This window comes from Nomascus leucogenys, chromosome 19 (assembly GCF_006542625.1).
Source record: "Nomascus leucogenys isolate Asia chromosome 19, Asia_NLE_v1, whole genome shotgun sequence".
NCBI lineage: Eukaryota > Metazoa > Chordata > Mammalia > Primates > Hylobatidae > Nomascus > Nomascus leucogenys.
Window position 1 is genome coordinate 30,436,933 of NC_044399.1, and position 24,567 is coordinate 30,461,499.

Here is a 24,567-nt window from a genome sequence, read left to right on the forward strand (position 1 = left end):
TTCCTAACAAACTGTGTGTTCCTCAAGGACAAGAACTGACTTCATCATCTCCTGCTCCAGGGTTTAGCACCAGATGCTTATTCAAAGTATGTTAAACTGAATATTATATATTCATGCTTTATTATTATTATTATTATTATTATTTTTTTTTTTTGAGACAGAGTCTCGCTCTGTGGCCCAGGCTGGAGTGCAGTGGCGCAATCTCGGCTCACTGCAAGCTCCGCCTCCCGGGTTCAAGCAATTCTCCTGCCTCAGCCTCTCCGAGTAGCTGGGACTACAGGCGCCCGCCACCACGCCCGGCTAATTTTTTTGTATTTTTAGTAGAGACGGGGTTTCACCGTGGTCTCGATCTCCTGACCTCGTGATCCGCCCGCCTTGGCCTCCCAAAGTGCTGGGATTACAAGCGTGAGCCACCGCGCCCGGCCTTATTATTATTTTTTCTAAGACAAGGTTCTTGCTCTGTTGCACAGGCTGGAGTGCAGTGGTGGCATCATGGCTGATTGCAGTTTCAACTTCCCATGCTCAAGAAATCCTCCCATCTCAGCCTCCAGGGTAGCTGGGACTACAGGTATGTGCCACAATGCCTGGCTAATTTTTTTTCTTTTTTGTATTAGCAGGGTCTCACTGTGTTGCCGAGGCTGGTCTTGAACTCCTGGCCTCAAGCAATCCTCCTGCCTCAAGTCTCCCAGAATGCTAGGATTATAGGCATGAGCCACTGTATCCAGCCTATACTTTATATAAAATAGAAAATATGCAGTGAGGTAGAGTTAGCCACCTTTTTTTTTTTTTTTTGAGACAGAGTCTGGCTCTGTCCCCCAAGCTGGAGTGCAGTGGCACCATCTCGGCTCACTGCAAGCTCCAGCTCCCGGGTTCACGCCATTCTCCTGCCTCAGCCTCCTGAGTAGCTGGGACTACAGGCGCCCGCCACCACTCCCTGCTAATTTTTTTTTTTTTTTTTGTATTTTTAGTAGAGACAGGGTTTCACTATGTTGGCCAGGATGGTCTCGAACTCCTGACCTCGTGATCCGCCCACCTCGGCCTCCCAAAGTGCTAGGATTACAGGCTTGAGCCATCGCGCCCGGCTTTTTTTTTTTTTTTTTTTTGATAAGTTAAGCCTCAGCTTACTGCTTCCCAGAGATAAACCAAGGTTCGAGTCTCTCCTTTGTTTAAAGAAAAATATCTAGCTGGGCCACTGCAGTCCTACCATGAGTTCAGGAAAACATGCTGTGGTCCAACTGTCTACCAGTCAGGACATGGTTAATGAGCACTTCCTGTAAACTTATTGGTACCTGCAGTTCTGATAATATGACCTGGAGGAAATGGTCTGGTGGTGGCTGATTCCTAAAACTAACTGCAAAGGATTGCATTCCTCTAGGCACCTATGAACTTCAAGATGGGACCCCTTTCCTCTCATCCTTCTTTTTAGAGAGTTTAGAGAGAAAGAACTTACTCAGATGAAAACAAACTAAAAGATGTTGAGAATGCCTCTGTGCAGACCCAAATCTATAGGATGTTATTTATAGCAAATTATGGCATATTTTTAAACTTCTATTCCCTAAGAAAGTTGTTTTCTTGCCTCCCTCCTTCCCTTCCTTCCTTCCTCTTTCTTCTTTCTTTTTTTTTTTTTTTTTTTTTTGGAGATGGAGTTTTGCTCTTGCTGCCCCAGGGCTGGAATGCAATGGTGGGATCTCTGCTCACTGCAACCTCCGCCTCCCAGGTGCAAGCGATTCTCCTGCCTCAGCCTTCTAAGTAGCTGGGACTACAGGCATGCACCACCACACCTGGCTAATTTTTTGTATTTTTAGTAGAGATGGGGTTTCACCATGTTGACCAGTCTGGTCTGGAACTCCTGACCTCAGGTGATCCATTCGCCTCGGCCTCCCAAAGTGCTTGGATTACAGGCGTAAGCCACAGTGCCCGGTCTCCTTCCTCCTTCTTTTGAGCAGTATCCACAGCTGTGTCCTGTGTGGAATGCCTTTCTGTTGTAAAACACCCCAATGTAGAGTCTTTCACTAGTGCTTTGCCCACAGGGAACTTCACGGTGGTTGAAAACAGAATGCCCCGCTGCTCCGTGCCACCTGCCCAGCCATCTCCTGGTCTCCCGGTCAGCTCACTGTATTCTATGCTCCTAGAAGTGGTAACCAGGGCTGGGGTGGGGGTTATATTCACGGTGAGCCCAGTGCCCAAACAGAGCTTGGACATATTTGTCACCTGACATACATGAGTCGACTTACAGGGACAATGGAGTGAGTTATCTGAATTTTGTTTTGTTTTGTTTTGAGACAGAGTCTTGCTCTGTCACCCTGGCTAGAGTGCAGTGGCACAATCTCGGCTCACTGCAACCTCTGCCTCCTGGGTTCAAATGATTTTCCTGCCTTAGCCTCCCGAGTAGCTGGGGACTACAGGTGCCCACCACCACACCCAGCTAATTTTTGTATTTTCAGTAGAGATAGGTTTCACCATCTTGGCCAGGCTGGTCTCAAACTCCTGACCTTGTGATCCAACCACCTTGGCCTCCCAAAGTGCAGGGATTACACGCGTGAGCCACTGTGCTGGCTTTTTTTTTTTTTTGAGATCAAATCTCGCTGTTCCCCAGGCTAGAGTGCAGTGGTGCAATCTCCTCTCACTGCAAACTCCGCCTCCTGAGTTCAAGCGATTCTCCTGCTTCAGCCATCTGAGTAGCTGGGATTACAGGCACCTGCCACCATGCCCAGCTAATTTTTGTATTTTCAGCAGAGATGGGGTTTTGCCATGTTGGCCAGGGTGGTCTTGAACTCCTGATCTCAGGTGCTCCACCCACTTCAGCCTCCCAAAGTGCTGGGATTACAGGCGTGAGCCACCGCGCCTGGCCATGTTATCTGAAATTGAGATTTCCCCTCCAGGTCACTACTTACTTACCTATAACTACTAGACAGAACTGGACTGCTCAAAGCACTCCTGCTAGTTTCAACCATGTCAGTACAGATGGCTCATCCTGTCTCTCATGAACATTATAAAATCAGGGGCAGGGTTTGTAGCCATCAATAAGTCAGGTCTGACCTTCCACGGTCCAGTGTTTATTCATTCAGTTATGCATTCATTAATTCAGTTATTTAACAATCTTTTTACTGTGGGCTGAAACTCAGTACCACTATGGGAGGAAGTGTGGGATAGAAAAGAAACAGGGGACAGGGTCTCAGATCTTGAGGTGTCTGCAATCTACACATAGCAGGGATGCCTAATTTCCCAAACTCAAGGACAGTGTATATCAACATAGGCACTGGCACAAAGTACAGTTGTGCCCATAAGGGTTGTAGAACTAATGTGGGGAGTGAGCAGAGGCAAGAGTTGTCAGTCAAGGTGCTTCTGCCCTTGGCCACAGAAGCATGGCTGGGTGGAGGGACACCAAAGGGCTGCTTCTCTGCATTCAGCCTGCCTTGGCTGAACTCAAAGACGCTGCTGGATAAAGGGCTGGAGAATGGTCTCGGACAGGCAAGGGACAAGAGAAGGTCTGTCCCACACCTTCCTCACAACACAATTCAAAGTGTTCTGTGAGGAAGAAGAGGGAGGGAGGAGGAACAGAAGTGAGAAGGCCTCGAACTTGAAGTGCCATGGGGAGTGGTGAGCTCTGCCAGCTCTGGAGTGAGCTCCCCAAGATAGGACAGGGGCCCTTCCCGCAGAAGGACAGATGAGTGAAGGTCACAGAGGACTCCAGTCCAGAAATACTGCCCTGCCACTCCCAAATACCTTTCCTGCAAATGCTTAAAGTTCCACCATGGGAGATTTATTGTTATGTATTTGTCTCCTCCCCACTTTCAGTAATTTTTTTCATTACAAATGTCAAACATGCTTGTCATAGAAAACTAGGAAAATGCAAGGAGGATAAAAATGTTTCTTACCCACACTCCCAACCTCCAAGGCAGCCACTGCTAACATTTTGGTGTCCTTCTTTGTCCCCTTTTTTTTTGTCATTTTCGGGCATGTCTGTGAGTTCCTTGGAGGGGATTCTGAAGCCCACTTTCCCCCACTCAGCTTCAGTCCTATTTCAGTCTGGTGTTCCAGAAAAATCAAGTCTCCCATCCCCGAGAGCCAGTGAATTATATGACCTTGAGGAAGTCATTCATCTTTCTGGACTTTAGTGCCCTCATCTGTATAATGGGGACAATCATGGCCCACATATTACCTCACAGTGCTCCAGAGTCAATGCTAGTGGAATGTTGCAAGGGCATTGCCAATACAGTTCAAATATGTGGGGCTAGGACTGATGGGAGTGGTCAGGACACAGCCAGTCATCATAAGGCTGTGACAAGAAGGCCAGGTCACAGGGAGGATGGGGAAGGACAGGGAGAGGGACAGGTGAGCCCACACCCACACCAGTCCTGTCTGGGCTCCCCAGGACCAGCCCTCCTGGGCAGCTGTGTGTTAGGTCAGCATGGGCACCTTCCCTCGGAGCTGCTGGGGCATCATCTGTTCCACTTCCTGTTGGGTCCAGAGTTCATTTCCAGTGCAGTTTGAGGGAGATTAGAGGAGAGAGCCATCCTAGGAAGCTGCATTTCCACTTGGGAGGCACAGGAGATATGGAGCCAACCAAAGGCGGATGGTTCCTGAGGGTTTGCTTCAGGCAGGGTGGGCTGGCCTGGAGGCAGGCGCCGGGAAGAGGAAGGAGAGGTCTGCAGACATCCTGGAGCTAGATTTGATGTGGCCATAGCAAAGCTTTCAGCCTCATCATGTTTGTGATTTCCAAAGTGTGTGTGTGTGTGTGTGCACATGCGTGTGTGCACAAGAGGAGGAGAGGGCTCCAGCCCTGAGCGCTGGCTGCCTTGGGCTAGTTAATGGAGACAGGTAGCTGCATGTGGATATCTAAGAATGCTTCTCTTGCATACCTGTGTGAACGTGTGGACCCAGGACCAGCTGTGGGGCTGCCCAGGAATGTAGACACCCGTGGGGGAGCAGTGGGGATCTGCGTGTCACCAAATGCCTGGACTTGGGCTGTAGTGTGTCTGCCCCATGGAGCCTGTGTCCGAGCCCAGGAAGGAGTGCTTCCATCAGCACACATGTGTTTGTATGATACTTTACATCTTTAAAGCCATAAAAAGGCCACAAACCAGGGTTATAAGCTGAAAACAACACTTGCTTCCTGAGTATCTGCTGTGTGCTGGGACCTGTGTCAGGCTCTGGAGACACAGGGAGAAGTGAAACTCAGGCCGGCCCTGAGCCCACAGGGCAGAGGGAAAGTGGCAGAGCAACAAATCATTTATAGCACAGGCTATAGGTCCCAAGGGCTGCTCTTCATGTCCTTCTCAGGGATCCTATAATATCACAATTGCAGGGATGATCTGTTTTCACTGCCATCTCCCCCTCCAGGCTATAAGCCCCTTGGGGATGGACACTTAGGAGGTACACAATGCTCTGTAAGGATGTATAATGCAAAGGTGTCTGTGAGTCAGGCTGTGCCTGGGCAGTTCTGAGCCAGCCACGGCCAATCATGAGCCACAGCCAGTACTGACAGTACTGCTGGGCTAGGGCTGGGCTCAATTCCTGCCTCCACTACAGCTGTCCCACCTACACTTGCTACGTAAGCTCTCCTAGCCTCTGTTTTTTCATCTGTGCAATGGGTTTATGATTGTCCCAGCCTCCCAGAGGGCTTGAGGGTTTAGTGAGATTGTGAGCCAGGCCCGGCACATGTGTGTGTGTGCACACATACACACACACACACACACACACAGCTTGGTACACAGGAGCTGCTGTGGAATTATTATTATTAGCAAGAAGGAGCTATTATCTGGGCAGTTCTGTGCAGCCTTATTGGCCAAAAAGACAGAAGCAGAACTCTGAAGCCTCCATGGGCAAGCTGGGAGGCACCCCAGCAGACAGAAACCTGGTACAGTTCTAATATCAGGAGGAGGGAGCCCAAGGGTGGGGCCATGCCATTGGCTGGCAAGGATTCAAGAGCATCCATCTAAATATTTTCCTTGTGTTTCTCACTCTCCAGCCACTGATGTCTCCATGGAGTCTTGGGTGCTTCTTCCAGTCTCTGATTCATAGGCTTACCCATCAGACATCAACATGTAACTTTCATGAAATTTTGAAAAGGTGTCACTTTGGGAGAATGTGCCCTGCCTTCTCCATGCACAAGCATGCTTGTGTGTGCTTAGGGGCATGAGAACAGGGGGAGCAGCTGGGCAGCCTGAGCCGAACCCACTCCATCCTCACCTGCCTAGGGGGTATGGCTAGGGCCTGGTGGGGTCTATCTGCCACCCCAGTCCATGGCTCTTCCTTCTCTCTGACTCACACTGGTCCAGCTCAGGCCCCTCATCTTCTAGCTTCTGTGATCATGGGTCAAAGTCTTACCAGTGATATGCTGGAGCTGGGTCCAGCTGGCCTGCAGGGCTAGCTGTGCACATCTCTTCCTAACTCCAGTGATCAGAAATGATGCCACATTGGTGGCATGAAGTCAGCCATGATGGGAATATTTAAGGCACAGAGATCAACAAATGATACAAATCAGGCCACCATCAACCCTCCTTGAGAACCAGTTGTAAACACCATCACACCCCGGTCCTGCCTGCAGGTATAACGATCACTGATATTAGGTGCCGGCACCTGCTAGGCATTTAACATCTTTTTTTTTTTTTTTTTTTTTTTTTTTTGAGATGGAGTCCCGTTCTATTGCCCAGGCCAGAGTGCAATGGCGTGATTTCAGCTCACTGCAACTTCCAACTTCCAGGTTCAAGCGATTCTCTTGCCTCAGCCTCCTGAGTAGCTGGGATTACAGGCATGCACCGCCACGCCCGGCTAATGTCTTTGTATTTTTAGTAGAGACAGGGTTTGGCCATGTTGGCCAGGCTGGTCTCCAATTCCTGACCTCAGGTGATCCTCTCACCTCGGCCTCCCAAAGTGCTGGGATTACAGGCGTGAGCCAACGTGCCTGGCCAGCATTTAACATCTTACCTGCACAAAAATCCTGTTAGATATTTCTCATCATCCATATTTCATATGGGGCTCATAACTTACATGATTTGACTCCAGGTCTCTGCACATTACATTGGGCCATGTGGCCTCAATAAGTAGAACCATGGGATTTGATAGGGCTGGCAGAGCTTAGGAATCATCAGATCATCTAATCACTGCGCTCATTTGACAGAGAAACTGAGCTCAAAGAGGCTCAAAGAGGTGGGGGCTTCCTCTGTTAATGCCACCTAACACGGTAGCCACCATCTTCCCAACACCTCTCCCAGCCCCCTACCATGCTGGTGTCCACTGAAAAGCCAAGGTCGCGGTCACTTGATGTTCCCTACGCATGGCTGAGTTTTTGGAAACTTTACATGCAGATCTTGACATTCATTGCAAGTTATATTTTGTTTTGCTTGATTTGACCCAGTGTTCGAGACTCTCAAAAACATTTTAAATCTCACTTGGGTCATTGGTTGTATGTTTCCTTTCTAGACAGGTACCACCCGCTGCTTTGATCTCTGCACCTTCGCAGCAGAAATTGGGGTTAAACTTTAAAAAATGATAAGCAAAACAGAACTTTGGGGCCCAACACTTGAAGTTCCCACCCTATCTACCAGAGATTCTGGCATCTACACACCTTGGAAAGTGGGTGCCTCCTCCCGCAGGGCTCTGTCTGCCCCACTGTCCACTCTGGATTTCTGCGCTGGGGAACATCAGCAGCATTTTGTCAAAAGCCCACGGAGGCCCACGCTGCGCGCCTCGCCGGTGACAGTCACTCTCCCGTTTAAAAACGGGGCGCCCTTTCCTCTCTCCCCTCTGACCAAGACTCTGCCTTGCAACAGGGTCCCCCGAGCCATTGGACATGCATTTCCCCCGCTTCCAGACAGCGGTTCTGCGCCAGGACCCGGCCCTGCCCTGAGTCTGGGGGCTGCAGCGAAGAGACCCGCACTTGCCAGGCAGGAGGGCGGACAAGGACTCGGGTTTTCCACCGACTCCAGATGTGTCCCTCCTCCTACCCCTCCACTTTCTCTACCTCGGAGAAGCCATTGCGCTTGCCTCTGCCCCACCCCGAGGGGCAGAATCTCCTCCGTCCCCGCCTCGTACCCTCCTCCCCGCCTCTCCAGGCCCGGGGGGCCTCACGTTCAGCCACCGCGACCTCGGGCGGGCGCGGAGCCAGGTGAGCGCTCACCTGGGGCCGGAGGGCGGGGCAATGGGGGCGGGCCTGGGGCGGCTGCCCCACCCGCGACGGGGCGGGGCGAGGGCGGCGGGGCCAATGGGACGGGGGGCTCGCCGCCCGGGCTGGGGAGCCTCCCAATCTCCTCCTTTCCCAGCGCCGCCTGCCCCGCCCCACCCGGGTTTAAAGTCCCGCGGGCGGGTGGTGGCGGAGCTGCGAGCTTGAGCGGCGCGAGGAGATGCTAGAGGGCGCCGCGCCGCCAGCACCATGCGCCCCCCGCCCGCGCTGGCCCTGGCCGGGCTCTGCCTGCTGGCGCTGCCCACCGCCGCCGCCGCCTCCTACTTCGGGTCAGTGCCCGCCGCGCCCCCCGCCCGCTCCCCAGCCTGCCTGCCTCTCCCTCCTCCGCTACAGCTGGGCCCATTTTTCCCTCCCGCTGTCCTTGGCCCCGCCGAGGTCTCGAACTCAGACCCTAGCCCGGCGAGACCCAGCCCACTTCGCAGTCGGAGTTCGTGCCCTGAGCTCGGTCTCCGGCTTCCCCGGCTCCGAATCCATCGCCCTGTTCAGTGTCCGAGTCTCTGGTCCCCTCCGCCGCCGCTCTCCTCATCCCGCCGGGTCTCGGACTCTGCGCACGCCTCGGACCCTGGCCCCGTCTGCCTTGGCCCCGCCCGTTCAGGCGCCAGTCCCGCTCTCTGATGCCCTCTCGGGATCCTCACGCCGGTGCCCCGTCTGCCGCCATCCTGGCCTCCGTCGAGCCGTCCTTGCCTCGGACTCCTTCCCCACCCTCCGCCTTCGCCCTGCGGAGCGGAGACCGAGAGGGCTGGGTGGATGGATGGGACGGGCTGTTCCCGGTCTCGGGGCAGAGGATCGTGCGCGTCCAGGGAGAATGGGGCCCAGGGAGAGTGGGGGAAGCCTCGGACCGTGAGAGCGCCAGCTGGAGACGCAGGAAGGAACCGTGCGCTGGGGAAATGCGACCACATCTCAGACCTGGCATGGGGTGATTTCTCAGGAGAACACTGGAAAGAGTGAGAGGGCCCACAGTGTGTGTGTGTGTGTGTGTGTGTGGTGTGTGTGTGTGTGTGTACATGGTTGGAAAGGGAGGATCACAGTGGGGGGTGACACTAGGGAGAGAGACGGACAGGAACTATGAGGGGAATGTTTGGAGCAAAAGTTATAGGGCAATTGTTTCCAAGTCCCTTCTTCTCTGACCCTGAATTGCAGGGATTTGGTGAGGGATGGGGGCAGGTATCATGGGTAAGAAGGCACCTTCCCACCCTCCACCCAAAGCCAACTCCAATATGTACAGCCTGTTACTTTAAGCCTTGCCTCCTTTTAAAATCTTCACCCCAAATCAATAGGAGGCTTACAGTCTGAGTATATATAGCAAAGGCAAGAAAACACCAAGCAAGTGACCTGCTAGAGGCTGCTTTGAAGAAGTAGCCAGGGAGAGGTGTGTAAAGGTCTGAGAAGTTCTGCACAGGTTGGAGTAAGGGCTGTGGGCTAATTTCCAGGTCATGACCCCTGGTGAAAACATGTCTGGGCTGTGGAGGAGGGTATCGTCCCAGACCCTAGCTCTGGGCTCAGCTTACTAATGACATGGGAAGACCACTAAGTCTCTGGGCCTCACTTTTTCCTTTTGTACAAGGAAGGGGCTGAACTTGATATGACTGATCCTTTTGCGATCCACCCCAACAGCAGTGCACAACTTGTTTGTTTCCCGAAGATTTCAGGCTTGAAGGAATGGTTGTTCCCTCAGCAGGCAGGATGTCATCATCACTAGGGCACATACTCTGGGGTCAGTCTTGCCACTTGCTAGGTGTGCTGTTGGCCAAGTCACTTAACCTCTCTGTCTCTCAGTCTCTCAATCTGTAAAATGAAGATTACTGCCTATTTTATAAGAGGATTGAGCTAGTACATGTAAAGCACTTAGGACAGTGTCTAGCATGCAATAAGTGCTCAACTAATGCTAGTGACTTTTTTTTTTTTTTTTTTTTTAAGACAGAGTCTCCCTCTGTCACCCAGGCTGGAGTGCAGTGATGTGATCTTGGGTCACTGCAACCTCCATCTCCTGGGTTCAAGCGATTCTCCTGCCTCAGCCTCCTGAGTAGCTGGGACTATAGGAGCGTGCCACCATGCCCAGCTAATTTTTGTATTTTTAGTAGAGACAGTGTTTCACCATGTTGGCCAGGCTGGTCTAGAACTCCTGACCTCAATCTGCCCAACTCAGCCTCCCAAAGTGCCGGGATTGCAGGCATGAGCCACCAGGCCTGGCTAGTTTGTTTTCATTAAGGAAACCAGGTATAGAATCTTGATGTCCTGGCCCTAACAGTTTTCTGAGCTGGAATGGAAAGGGATGGGACAAATGGTACCTATATCCTCTTATACACTGGCTCATTTCCACAATTCATTTGTTTGCTTGGTTTTTATGGTTGGAAATGGGGCAAGAGTCAGGTGAGATGAGAGGAGAGGGGTTCCGGGAGGACCACCCTAGCTGCTGTATTGGAAGGGAAAGGTGTTCTCAGCAGTGCATGGGGTTAGAATTTTGAGGGAACTGAACATGGAGCAGCCTTGAAAATGACAGGTGAGATGGTCAAATAGGCCTGGGTTAGGGCTGAGAGGGATGAGTATCGGAGCCACCTCTTCCAGGTCAGGACCCCAGCTGGAAAGAGCTGACAAAAGACACAAAAGCCACCACCATCCCAATCTGGGTAGCAAGACAGATGCGCAGAGAATCAGCTAAAACTGGGGCCTTGTGATGTTAAGTGTTTGGTCTCAGGGAACAGACAGGATTCAGCCTGAGCTCTCAGTTAAGAAACCCTCTGGTGACTCAGACCAGGTTTCCCAGCTTCCCATCTGCATTCGCTGTCTGGGAGGAATCTGGTATCAGTCATCTACACTGTAGTGGGAAAGTGAGGCAAAGTGCTTCTTCCTCCGCAGTCATTTGCATTTGATTATAACACGAAGTGCTTTGGCATCCTGATAAGAGAATATGCAAACATCAGGAGGGCAGGTGAGGCCGATCTTCTTGGGCTCTTTGAAATCATAGAATCATAGACTTCAGAGCTGGAAGTGACCCCAGAAGGATCTCAGGTCCAAAACTCACTGCTTCAAGCAGCATGTATTATTATCCCAATTTTTCAGATGAGGCAACCCCCCAACCCCAAACCACAGTGAGCCAGCTGTTGGTTCTGCTGCTTTTGAGTGAGCCTAGAGCCTAATTCTGTTAATGGTGATAAAAAAAACATAACTAGTATTGCAGTTTACAAATCACTTTTTTTCTTTTTTTGAGATGGAGTCTTGCTGCACCCAGGCTGGGTGCAGTGTCATGATCTCTGCTCACTGCAACCGCCACCTCCTGGGCTCAAGCAATTCTCCTGCTTCAGCCTTCTGAGAGCTAGGATTACTGGTGCCCCCTACCACACCCCGCTAATTTTTGTATTTTTAATAGAGATGGGGTTTCACCATGTTGGGCAGGCTGGTCTCGAACTCCTGACCTCAGGTGATCCACTTGCCTGGGCCTCCCAAAGTGCTGGGATTACAGGCATGAGCTACCATGCCCGGCCCAAATCACTTTCTCATACAGCCGCCTCTCTCATCTGATCCTCAGAGCCATTCCTCCAGAGCCATGTAGGATGGGTGTAAATAGTTCCCACAAGGAATCTGAAGGTCAGAAAGGTTCAGTCAGTCACCCAATGTCACACAGCGAATTGGTGGGGGAGGCTGAATAGAAACCATGTCCTGCTTCCAGTCTGGGCCCTTCAACCTACAGGGACAGCCTCCAGTGCTGAGACAGTATGATTCCCCCAGGGCAGCCGTGGCTGCAGAGAGGCCGCAGGGGGTGAGGGTGGAGGGAGCCTCCCTTCCCTGCTTAATTGACTCTTTTAGACCCTCTTGGCTGTAGTGAGATGGATAAGGCCACACATTCTTTTCTGTCCTCAGTAGTGAGACGGGATGCACTGACCCCTGCTAGACTGTCAGTTTGGCTCACAGAACAGCATGATGGCAGTGGGACAGGAGGCGGACCAGAGGTGAGGGGCCAAGCTAGTCCTGGCTCTGGGACACTCTCTGTGTTGTCCCTGATCAAGTCACTCATCTCCAAGGTCAGCAGCACCTGGAGGTGCTAAGGTTCCCTAATGCTAACAGGGCTGATCCTGGCTCTGGAAGTCTAGGATTGCTGAAGAGTTTTTATTTTGGCTTTGAATGCGTAGGAATTCCACAAATGTTAACTTCAGTGATGTTGTATAAATGAAAATGCACTGCATTATATGATGAGCTGGGCACAAGACAGGCCCAGTTACCCAATCCAGTCTATTTATTTATTTAGAGACAGAGTCTCACTCCGTCATCCAGGCTGGAGTGCAATGGTGCGATCTCGGCTCATTGCAACCTCCACGTCCCAAGTTCAAGAGATTCTCCCGCCTCAGCTTCCCCAGTAGCTGAGATTACAGGCATGTGCCACCATGCCTGGCCAGTTTTTGTATTTTTAGTAGAGACCATGTTGGTCAGGCTGGTCTGGAACTCCTGACCTCAAATGATCCACCCACCTCGGCCTCCCAAAGTGCTGAGCTTATAGGTGTGAGCCACCATGCCTGGCCCCCAATCCAGTCTTTAAGTTATCCCAATGGCGTTGTAACTAGAAATAGTTTCTGTGGATGCAAGTTTTTAAATCATAATTAACTTTGGTGATGTTTCTTCAGTGTGTGACCTCTGTACTGGTTGAGTTTCTTTCCTCTCTAGGGACAGTACAGAGAAGTTTATAAAAGCCCAAGACAGTGAATCCCAGCTTTGCCTGTTGCTAACTGTGTGACTTTAGACAAATGTCTTAACCTTGCTGAGCTTTGGGTTATGAGAATACCCATCTGAGAGGTGAGGGTGAGGCTTAATTGAAACAATGAATGAAAGGGCTGGATAGGGTGTCTGGCACATACGTGCTAAGTGCTCAGTCCAGGCTCACTCTCAGTGGTTGCTGGGGTTCTAAACATCATCCCAGGTGGTGGAAGTGTCATTACTATAATTCCATTGGAGAAACAAAACATAATCTTTATTTTCCCCCCAAATCGTTGTTATATACAATGAAATGCATGCTTTTTCTTTTCCTTTTTTTTTTTTTTTTTTTTTTTTTTGAGATGGAGTCTCACTATGTCGCCCAGGCTGGAATGCAGTGGTGCAGTCTTGGCTCACTGCAGCCTCCGCCTCCCGGTTCAAGAAATTCTCCTGCCTCAGCCTCTCAAGTAGATGGGATGACAAGTGTGCGCCACCATGCCCAGCTAATTTTTGTATTTTTAGTGAAGACATGGTTTCACCACGTTGGCCAAGCAGGTCTCAAACTCCTGACCTCAGGTGATCCAACCACCTCAGCCTCCCAAAGTGCTAGAATTATGGGCGTGCACCACCACAGCTGGCCAATACATGCATTTTAAATTGCACAGTGTGGGTTTTAACAAATTATACACCTCTGTAACACATTTGTGGTGACTCCAATGACTACATGTAACATTTCTACCATCCTAAAGGATCCCTTGTTCCCCTTTGCAATCAACCCTCTCCCACCAGCTCACGGCTACTCTACTTCTCCGCTTTCAGTCACTATGTGTTAGTTTTGCCTGTTCTGGAAATTTATATCATGAAATCATGAGTATATAGCCTCTTATGCTTGGATTATTTTGCTCAACATAAAGCTTTTGAGATTCATCCATGTCATTGAATATAGCAATAGCGAATTCCTTTTTATGGCTGAGTATTCTTTTGTATGGCTATACCACAAATTATTTATCCATTCCCCACTTGATAGATATTTGGGTTATTTTGGCTGCGTGTGGTGGCTCATGCCTGTAATCCCAGCACTTTGGGAGGCCGAGACTGGCCGATCACTTGAGGTCAGGAGTTCGAGAGCAGCCTGGCCAACATGGTGCAAACCCATCTCTACTAAAAATACAAGAATCAGCTGGGTGTGGTGGTGGTGGTGCATGCCTCTAATCCCAGCTACTCAGGACGCTGAGGCAGGAGAATCACTTGAACCCAGGAGGCGGAGGTTGCAGTGAGCCAAGATCGTGCCACTGTTGTCCAGCCTGGGCAACAGAGCAAGACTCTGTCTCAAAAAAAAGAAAAAGATATTTGGGTTATTTGCAGTTTTGGACTATTCCAAATAAAGCTGGTATAAACATCCATGTACATCTCTTTTTGTGGGTGCATGTTTTCATTTCTCTTGGATAGCTGTCTAGGAGTGGATTGTTGGATCAGATCATTGATATATGCATAACTTATAGAATTGGCATTTTTCAGAGTGGTTTTACCATTTTACACAGTAATGTATGAGAGTTCCAGTTGCTCCATATTCTATGGTCAGCTATCCTGGGCTCAAGCAATTCTCCTGCCTCAGTTTTAACTTGTGACTATTTTCATAAGTATGTAGTAGTATCTCATTGTGGTTTTAATTTGTATTTCCCCATTGATGAATGGTGTGTTGAACATTTTCCCATGTGTATATTGGTCATTTGAATATCATTTCATTGGGTTATTTGTCTTCTTATTGAATTGTAAGAGTTCTTTATATATTTTGTTGTTGTTGTTGCTGTTGTTTGAGATGGAGTCTCACTCTGTATCCCAGGCTGGAGTACAATGGCATGATCTTGGCTAATTGCAACCTCCACCTCCTGGGTTCAAGCAATTCTTATGGTTCAGCCTCCCAAGTAGCTGGGACTACAGGCATGCGCCACCATGCTCAGCTAATTTTGGTATTTTTAGTAGAGATAAGGTTTCATCATGTTGGCCTGGCTGGTCTTGAACTCCTGACCTCAGGTGATCCGCCTGCCTCAGCCTCCCAAAGTGCTGGGATTACAGGCGTGAGCCCCTTGGCCTAAGAGTTCTTTACATATTTTGGATACAAGTCTTCGTCACAAGTACTGGTAATATTTTATTCCTGCCTGTGACTTGCCATTTCATTTTCTTATTGGTGTCTTATGAAGAGCGGATGTTTTTAATTTTGATGGTCCAGTGTATCAACCTGTTCTTGTATGGTTTGTGCTTTGCTGATATCCTACCCAAGAAATCTTTGCCTACCCAAAAGTTGCAAAGATTTCTTCCTATGTTTTCTCCTTTTTTTTTTTTTTTTTGGAGAAATGATCTCTTTCCATCCTCCAGGCTAGAGTTGCTTCTGCTGCTTTTGAGTGAGCCTGGAGCCTAAGTCTGTTGATGGTGATAAAAACATAATAACTAGTATTGCAGTTTACAAATCACTTTCTCATACAACCCCTTCTCTCACCTGATCCTCAGAGCCATTCCTCCAGAGCCATGTAGGATGGGTGTAAATAGTTCTCACGAGGAAACTAAATGTGTTACACAATCACAGCTCACTATGGCCTCAACCTTCTGGACTCAAGTGATCCTCCTGCCTCAGCCTCCTGAGTAGCTGGGGCCACAGGCGTGTGCCATCACGCCCAGCTAATTTTTTATTTTTTGTAGAGATAGGGTTTTGCTATGTTGCTCAGGCTGGACTCAAACTCCTGGGCTCAAGCAATTCTCCTGCCTCAGCCTCTGAAACTGCTGGGATTATGGGCATGAGCCACAGCTAGAAGCTTATAATTTTAGCTTTTCTTTTTTTTACAGAATTTCCCTTTTGTTGCCCAGGCTGGAGTGCAGTGGCATGATCTCGGCTCACTGCAACCCCCACCTCCTGGGTTCAAGTGATTCTCCTGCCTCGGCCTCCCGAGTAGCTGGAAGTACAGACGCCCGCCACTGTGCCTAGCTAATTTTGTATTTTTAGTAGAGATGGGGTTTCACCATGTTGCCCAGACTGGTCTTGAACTCCTGACCTCAGGTGATCCACCTGCCTCGGCCTCCCAAAGTGCTGGGATTATAGGCGGGAGCCACCACACCCAGCCAATTTTAGCTTTTACTCTTAAGTCTATGGTTCATTTTGAGTTAACTAGTGTGTACAGCATGGAGAAAGGGGCAAGCTTATTATTTTGCATATGAATGTCCACATGTTTCAGTGCCATTTGTTGAAATGACGATGTTTTCTCCACTGTCGTCTTTGTTGCTCATCAATTGATTCAATATGTGTGGGCCTATTTCTGGACACTCTATTCTGTTTCATTTATCTATATGCCTATCCTTATGCCAATACTATACAAGCCTTGATTACTGTAGCCTTAAAAAATTTTTTCCCCAATAAGCCTTTTATATTCCTAGATTACTATAGCTTTATGTAAGTCTTGAAACTAAGTACTATAAATTCTCTAACTGTGCACTATTTTTTCGAAATTGCATGGGCTATTCAGGGTCACTGTATTTAGGCATAGATTTAGTAGTATCTCGTCAATATCCACATGAAAGCCTCCTGGGATTTTGACTGGGATTGCATTGAATCTATACATCAATTCATGGAAGACTGACGTTCTGACAATATTGAGTCTGCTGATTTGCACACAGGCCATATCTTTCTATTTAAAGCTTTTGTAATTTCTCTCAGCAGTGTTTTCTAGTTTTCAGTGTGCAGGCATTGAAAATTTTAAAAAAGAAATTTTTCCTATGTGCTCTATGTATTTAGATAGTATTGTTTTCATTTTTAATGAAAATAAAAACACATTTTTAGAAATTGAATTGGGGCCTGAGAAAAACATAGTTGGAGGGAAGAAAAGGTAAAAGAAATTTTACTGCTTTAGGGGTGGTGGATTGAAAGCCAAACATCGCTGATAAGAATCATTGTGTTTTGGGAAGGAATTTAGGCCAGCTTGTCCCTGGCTGAGCTGTAACCCCTGAGGAGCTGGGCTCCAGAGTTGGGCTGAGAGTCATCCTAACCTCTTCAATGGACGATGGTGGACTTTCTGTGGCTGAGGACGGGAAGGAGGAGAGGAGGGAAGTGGGGCCGGCAGACTCCTGGGCTGGAATCTCCTAAGGAAGAGAGGTCCTGGTGCCTTTGGGATTATGTGCTCAGGTGGAAGTTGGGCTCAAGAGAAGGTGGGCCAGGTGCTGTGAGGGTGACTCCCACCCTGGCATCAGCATGAGCAGGATGGGACATGGCCCAAGGCCCTGTTATAGTGTAAGGGGCACTGGGCTTGGGGTCACACAGATCAGAGTTCAAATCTCCGTCTACCACTTACTGACTGACCCAGGGCAAGTCAGATAACCATTCTGACCCCAGTTTTCTCATCTGTAAAATGGGCTAATCTTGATCTCTCAGGCTTGTTGTAAGGGTTAAATGAATGTATATATAAGTATTAAAATGCTATCTCTATATAAGGATTCCAAGAAATCTAGTGATCTGCCCTACAGCATCCCAAGTTAAGAAGAGTCTTTGGTGGTGACATCTGTTCCTTCTTTTCTGTGCCTGTATCCCAGCCACTGTACAATTCAGAACAAACCCAGCCTTTTCTGTGCTCAGCACTTTATGTGCATTACTTCACCTCACATTGTGGCAACCCAGGAGGTAGGTGCTGATATAATTCTCATTTATTTTAAAATTTCACTTTTTTTTTTTTTTATTTTTAGAGAGATAGGTTCTTGCTCTGTCACCCAGACTGGAGTGCGATGGCTTGATCATAGCTCATTGCAGCCTCGAACTCCTGGCCTCAAGCAGTCCTCCTGCCTCTGCCTTCTGAGTAGCTGGGATTACAGGCCCAAGGCATCATACCCGGCCAGTTATCCTCATTTATAGGTGTGAGTGTTGGGGGGAAACTGTCAGAATCCAAGCCAACCTCTTCATCTCTGCTGTAGGCTGGCAGTGGAACCCCAACTGGAGGCCTGCCCCCTTAGGGCAGCTCTGTCCCTCTGAGCCCCGACCCTGTGGCCGGGGCCCTGCACTTGACGCATGTCCTGGGTATGTCTTGCCCTGTGTGTCTCAAACTCTTGGCTCATTCGCTAATTTTTCAGGTGCTCAGGTCTTCAGTTCACTTGCAGTTTCCTTCAGGAGAGACCTCGGGGCCCTGCTATTGGCTGAGTCCCACAGTCCCTAGCGTTGCTCCCTGGTCTGCAGTAAATGTCTTGGTGGGCAGCGCCCTCTCCCTTTCACTGGCCCTTCCTTTCCCCTGGAATCTCCCTCTGTGCCCTGTCCCATTCACTCCTTCATCTTCTGCCTCCATGGGGCTCTCTGGGGCACATACTACCTCACCTAGGCCTGGCCAACTGAGAGCCATGGCCTGGCTTCTGTCAGGATAGGAACTGGACACAAAGCAGAGAGCAGAGACTTATCCCCATCAGACTCCAGAAATCAGCCACACCCACCACCTCATGGCATGCTGGTAGCAGCAGACATGAGCTGGGGGGATAGGGTGGCCTCTTCCACACCCAGGCCCCTCATTGGAGAGATGAAGGCTGAAGAGGAGAGTGAAGAGTCTTAGAGCCAGAAAGACTTCAACTACCAAGCTCTGGTCAGTCCTGGAAACTTCCAAGAGGCTGGTTTTAGGGCAAGACCAAAGGGTTTGTTTTTCCTGATGTTACAATCCCTTTGAGGCCAGATGCTGTCAGAATTCAACATTTCTCTTTGAATTTTAGAAAAGTAGGCCGGGTGCGGTGGCTCATGCCTGTAATCCCAGCACTTTGGGAGGCTGAGGCAGGTGGATCACCTGAGGTCAGGAGTTTGAGACCAGCCTGGCCAATATGGTGAAACCCCTTCTCTACTAAAAATACAAAAATAGCTGGGTGTGGTGGCAGCCGCTTGTGATCCCAGCTACTTGGGAGGCTGAGGCAAGAGAATCGCTTGAACCTAGGAGGCGGAGTTTGCAGTGAGCTGAGATCACGCCATTGCACTGAAGCCTGGGCAACGAGAGTGAAACTCCATCTCAAAAAAAAATAAAGAAAAGAGAAAGAAAAGTAGTATAGGAGGTAGGGGAGGCAGAAAAAAATAAAATTAAAAAATTAAAAGTATAGAAAGGTAATGTATTGTATATTCCGTGGCTAACAGCACCTCTAGCAAGATCTAGGGCAGCACCTGTAATCAGACTCTATTGATTTTGCAGGAAGACATCTATAGGTTGGGATAAACAAAGACCATAATATTCTCCCTGGTTCGGGTCAGGGCTTGCTACCATATGAGTTCACCACAATTGTTAAAAAAAAACTTGTAGTTTTCTGAGTTTCCTGGAATTTGGAATTGTGGATAAAGGTTTGTGAACCTGTGGCAAACTTTGAGCCCAAGTCACCACAAGAGGTTGTGCAAGCTGAGTTTTCTTTTTGTTTTGTTTGTTTTTTTGAGATGGAGTCTTGCTCTGTCGCCCAGGCTGGAGTGCAGTGGCAGGATCTTGGCTCACTACAACCTCTGCCTCCGAGGTTCAAGCGATTCTCCTGCCTCAGCCTCCCAAGTAGCTAGGACAACAGGCGTCTGCCACCACACCTGGCTAATTTTTTGTGTTTTTAGTAGAGATGGGGTTTCACCATGCTGGCCAGGCTGGTCTCAAACTCCTGACCTCAAGTGATCCGCCCACCTCAGCCTCCCAAAGTGATGGGATTACAAGCGTAAGCCACTGTGCACCCAGCCTAAGCTGAGTTTTAAGCAAAGACTCAGGCCAGTTGCTTGGCTGGTCCTCGCTGGGTGTCACCAGGCTACCCAAGCACAGATCTTCCCAAGGAATTGAGGTTCAGAGGGAATCGGCCTGGCTTTCATACCCCAACGTACAGGGCCCCACAGGGGCTGAGGACCAGGGCTGGATGGCCCCGAGATCTGGCACTGGGGAGAGCATACACCAGCAATCAGTCGCAGGCTAGGGAGGGCATGGCCACAGGCAGCCTCCTCCAGAGCCACACCCTCCCAAAGCCTACCCAGCCCCAGCTTGGGAAGGTTTGGCGGAGGGGCCTTAGGTGGTAGCTTCTGCAGCCAGAGAACAAGACCACAGCGAGGCCAGCAGGGTGGGACTGCAGGGAGGCTGAGGGACAGCCCCGAGCTGCACTCCTTGCGTGGGGTTAGACACCTAAGGGGCATAATATGCAGCCAGCAGGTGTCTGTAGAGCATCTGCTTGGGAGGAGCAGGCATCTGGACTGGGAAAGAATGGATCTCAGGGTATGAAAAACCGTGGCCTCTGCCAAGGAGCTTACAGGATACAGCTTTGAAGAGGAAGAAAGAAGTGTCAGCCATGCAGAACTGATGGTACTATACACGCAAAAGTGAGAGAAGACAAAGAAAGAGGATGGTTAGAGGGGGATGGGGCTGGCAAGTAAGGAGGGCTTCCTGGAGGAGGCAAACAAACATCACAGCATACTAGAGCTGTCTGGGACCTCAGGGTGATCAAGTGTTAAAAAAGGATGTGGCTATAAAAGTTCCAGGGGATCCATGAGGGCTTTTGGACTGAGAGAAGGTATCCCAAATAGAGGTTACAGCATGGAGGTTGGACTGAGTTAGACATGGCAGGGGACAAGGGAGAGACTAGCCTGGCTGAGGGGAGGGTCCTCTTACTCCAGCCCTGGCTGGCTCTGGGTTTAGGACAGTCCTAGTGGTTCTATTCCCAAGGAAGCCGCTCACAACTACATCCATCCCAGGGGGTGTCCTAGACTACTCTGGGGGTGGATCCTTGATCAGGCAGGGAGGTTCCTGCTGTCCCTACAGCTGGGCGGAGGGTGTGGGCCATCTGTGGGGCCTGCAGGAGAACAAGTGGAATCTGCAGCATGGGACATCTCTGCCTAGAGCCTGTGCAAACAATGGCACTGTCCTCATCATTGAGGGGGTCACACACAAGGCATTCCCCAGAGGCCTGGCCCTTCCAGGGCCCAAGCCCAGCCTGAGCCCGCCTGTGCATGGGAAGAGGGTGATCAGAGCCCAGGGTGCGTTCAAGAGCCTGTCAAGCTAGTTAGTTGGTCAACGCGTCATGGTTAAATAACTTGGCTGGAGTCACCCAGCCAGAGTCACCCAGTACCCTGGTTGGGTAGGAACTTGCCACCAGGAGTGCGGTTTCAGCCATGATTTGACTTTCCCTGAACTTCCCACCCACTGCTTCTGCATCCCCACACCAAGCTCCCCCAACGCCTTCTCTTCACATACCAGGCCCTCTCCCTTGATCTTCCCTCTATCTAGCCAAGTATGTTCTCAAGCACTGGTATTGTATCAGACTCTCACACTTTAGTATGAAGAGGTAGGCCACTTCTGTAAGCCTGATTCCTGACTTTTTGCTGAAGAGACTGAGTTTCAGACCAGGGAAAGTAGCCTTTAAACAGAGGGTCTTTCTCTCCCTTCCTGAGGGCCCACCCTTGGGCCACCCAGGGGGTCAGAGGAGTCCTGATCAAGCTTCCTTCCCTCAAAACCTAGCTGTCTTGCGTTTCCACCACCTTAGATGCTTGCTGTGGTGATGGCTGATTTGGCTTCCCTGACGTGCTAGGTCTGCAAGCAGAAACCGCCACGCTTGGTGGAAGTAATCAAGAGACCTGGGCCACAGACCCAGCCCTGGTACCAAGCCAGTGGGTCGCCTTGGATGACCAATCTTGCATGAACTTGTGGGGCACCAGAGACCTGCACACTTGGCACGCCCTTGCCCTCCTGCTTCCCCGCACAGCCTCCAGGACACCTTCCAGGAGCCAGCAGAGCAGAACTTCTGGGCCGGGTGACCTTAAAGGGTTTCTCCAGCTCTAACGTATAATGATTTGAATGGTGTACGTTTGGACTCAGCCTAGGAACAGGGGGAGATATTTATAGTCACAGACTCATAGAGGTGATGGATCCTTCTTTGCAGGAATGACTTCGGGGACCCTCCACAGCCACTGTGACACTTGATGCATGCGTGCCAGGGAAAAAGTCTTCCTCTCCTTGGCTTCAGCCCAAGCCTGAGTGGAGAGGGAGAGAGACAGGAGGAAGAAGAGAAAGGATTTCCTTCACAGATGTTGAACTAGCCACACTCTAAAATGCCGGGGATTATTGCGATGCAAAGCATGCTCGCCATGCGAGCTTCTCACTACCCACTTAGCCCCTGAGCACATCTCCCTGATGCCAGCCCCTGCAGGCAGCCCGGTCTGCGGCTGTGAGACAGGAAGTGGGGCTGTGCTTGGAGAGACAAAGCCTACAGCTGGACCCGGCTCTTTCCTCTCTGAGTCAGGGATGGGTGGGGGACGAGGCTGTGGGGTGGGCTCCAGCGGGGAAGTGTGGCCAGATTCAGTCCTCAGGGTGGGTTCGTGGGGATGGAGGGTGAGAGCTGGGGAGGGAAGGAAGGCTAGATCCAGGGATGGGGGTTGGGGAGCCAGACAGGAGGAAAGAGTGGTTTCGAGGTCTGTGGGTGGACTGGGCACAAAGCTGATGCTTAGAAAAGTCCTTTTTGGTGTGTGTGACAGGATCTCACTCTGTCACCCAGGCTGGAGTGCAGTGGTGCGATCATGGCCTACTGCAGCCTTGACCTCCTGGGCTCAAGCGATCCTCCTAGCCTGTAGCTGGAACCACAGGCACATACCACCATGCCCAGCTAATTTTTTAATTTTTAATTTTGTAGAGACAGTGTCTCACTTACATTGCCCAGGCTGGTTTCGAACTCCTAGGCTCAAGTGATTCACCTGCCTTGACTTTCCAAAGTGCTGGTACTACAGGTGCGTGCCACCACGCCCGACCAAAAAAATCCTTTATAGTTGCACTTTTGTTTATTGATACTCAGTTAATAGAGGTATAAATGAATGAGCGAGTAAGTGAAAAGAGGGGGTGGAGAGAGTTGGGCATAAAGGTAGGAAGGTAGGAAACAGTAGCTTCCAAATTTGCCTGGCTGCAGGACGTCATGGAGGAGGTGCAAGGTGGCACCGGGTGCTGTAGAAGAGAAAGGCATCTGGAAGGTGGAGGGGAGGGTGTGCTCACAGTAGGGGAAATCTAGGGTCTCCCAGTGTAACAGCAGGAGAGGAGAGAAGCCTAGAGTTGGAGTTTGTGTTGAGCAGCCACCCTCAAAGAAGGGCTGCCCAGAGCCATGGTGCCCTCTCTTACTGGGCCAGGCACTGCCCCTCACTGAACTGCCCGCTGCTGGGAAGAGGTCGGGAGCGGAGAGCACAGGAGGGGCCAGGGGGGTATGAGAGTGTGTGTGTGAGTGTGTATGTGTGTGAGAATGTGTGTATGTGTGAGAGTGTGCGTGAGTGTAGGTGTGTATAAATGTGGATGTGTGTGTGAGCGAGTGTGAGTGTGTGTGCGTATTTGTATGTGTAGGGGGATCAGTGAGGGCCAGGAGAGGTAGACTGAGACGTTTGAGATGAAAGCACAAAGGGTGCACTCACCATGCAAATGGCCCTGCAGCGGAAGCCTGTTATCAGGAGCATCTGATGGGGTTTTTCAGGGTGGAGGCCAGCACCCCGGGCAGCACAAGGCTTTCCTGGTTCCCAGGCAGCTGCCTGCAGTTGGCATGGCTCTGGCGTAATGTACCACTCCTGGACCCTCCAGCTAAGCGTCCAGACACACTGTCATTACCTGGTGCCCTGGAAACCAGCTGCCTTGCCCTGTGCCACCCACCCACCACATCCCGGGGATAGCCTCTGCTGAAAGCATCAGACCCTCTCAAGCAGAAACTAGGATGGAAATAGGTGGAAGAACAGGGCCTGGGGTACTCTCAGGTGACGAGAAAAGCTCTCCACCAACCTGGTCCTCCCCAGACAGCCTGGAGTGCTCCCTGAGAGCTTCATCTTGCCTCCTCCTCACCCCCAGCCTCCTACAAGCAGGATGGGACTGGTCAAGATCAGGTTCTCACCCACATGGTACCAGGAGTTCTGATCTGGGTCCCTAAGCAGCTACTGGTGTTTCCTCAAGGAGCCAGGCCAGTGCAAAGCTTTCTCTTCCTTCCCCTTCTTGGGGCCCTGAGAGAGTTTGGAGGACTCCTGAGTCCAACCAACTTCCTTCCAGACTGTGAGCTTCTTGAGGGCAGGACCGTGTCCCAGCACAGTACCTGGCACATGGTAGGTGCTCAATAGTGACAAATACTTATCTGGAGCTTACTGTGTGCTCACTGTTCTCAGAGCACAGAGAAGTAAAGCACCTTGCCCAAGGTAGCACAACTACGAAGAGGTGGAGGTGGGATTTGAACCCAAGCAGTCTGGCTCCAGCCATCCCCTCCCATGAGTTAAGGTGTATTTGTTTGATGGAATGAGCTCAGTTGGTGAGGGGACAACCCTGAGGTCACCTCTGAGTGAGTCAGACCTGGGACCAGACTACCTAGGCCAGAACAGCCTTGGGGCACGAGATCCTTGGGCCCCACTCTCCAGGCAGGGGATGGGTGATTATTGAAGGGTGAGGTCCCTGGGGTCCTGCTGATGGTGGACAGAGCAGTCTCCTGGGAGGCTTTTGCCAAAACCTGGGAGAGCCATTTTCTGCTTCCTTCAAGGTCACCCCAATGGGGCAGCTTTAGCCACAATTGTGGGTGGGGTGTGTGTTGGAGAGTGTGAAAGGAGGTGGGGCAGGAGGTTCCAGGAGGATCAGAAGAGATCTGAGGGTGAGAGTGTGTGTGAGATGAAGCCCTGAGGGCACCCTTGACTTCTCCCACTCTGCAGAAAGACAGGCTGGTCTGTCAAGTGGTTGGGGGTGCCCTGG

General features: G+C 50.5%; 1 protein-coding gene across 2 annotated transcripts in view; it reads left to right on the forward strand.

Moving 5' to 3' along the window:
* Positions 1–8,317: 8,317 nt before the first annotated feature.
* Positions 8,318–24,567, forward strand: part of WNT9B (Wnt family member 9B) — a 35,058-nt gene continuing 18,808 nt past the window's right edge. The window contains exon 1 of one of the 2 annotated variants that reach the window (XM_030799906.1): positions 8,318–8,454. In XM_030799906.1, coding sequence (XP_030655766.1) covers positions 8,375–8,454 — 80 coding nt within the window. In that variant the 5' untranslated portion in view covers positions 8,318–8,374. The remainder of the gene's footprint in view (positions 8,455–24,567) is intronic. The other variant, XM_030799907.1, reaches the window with a different exon arrangement.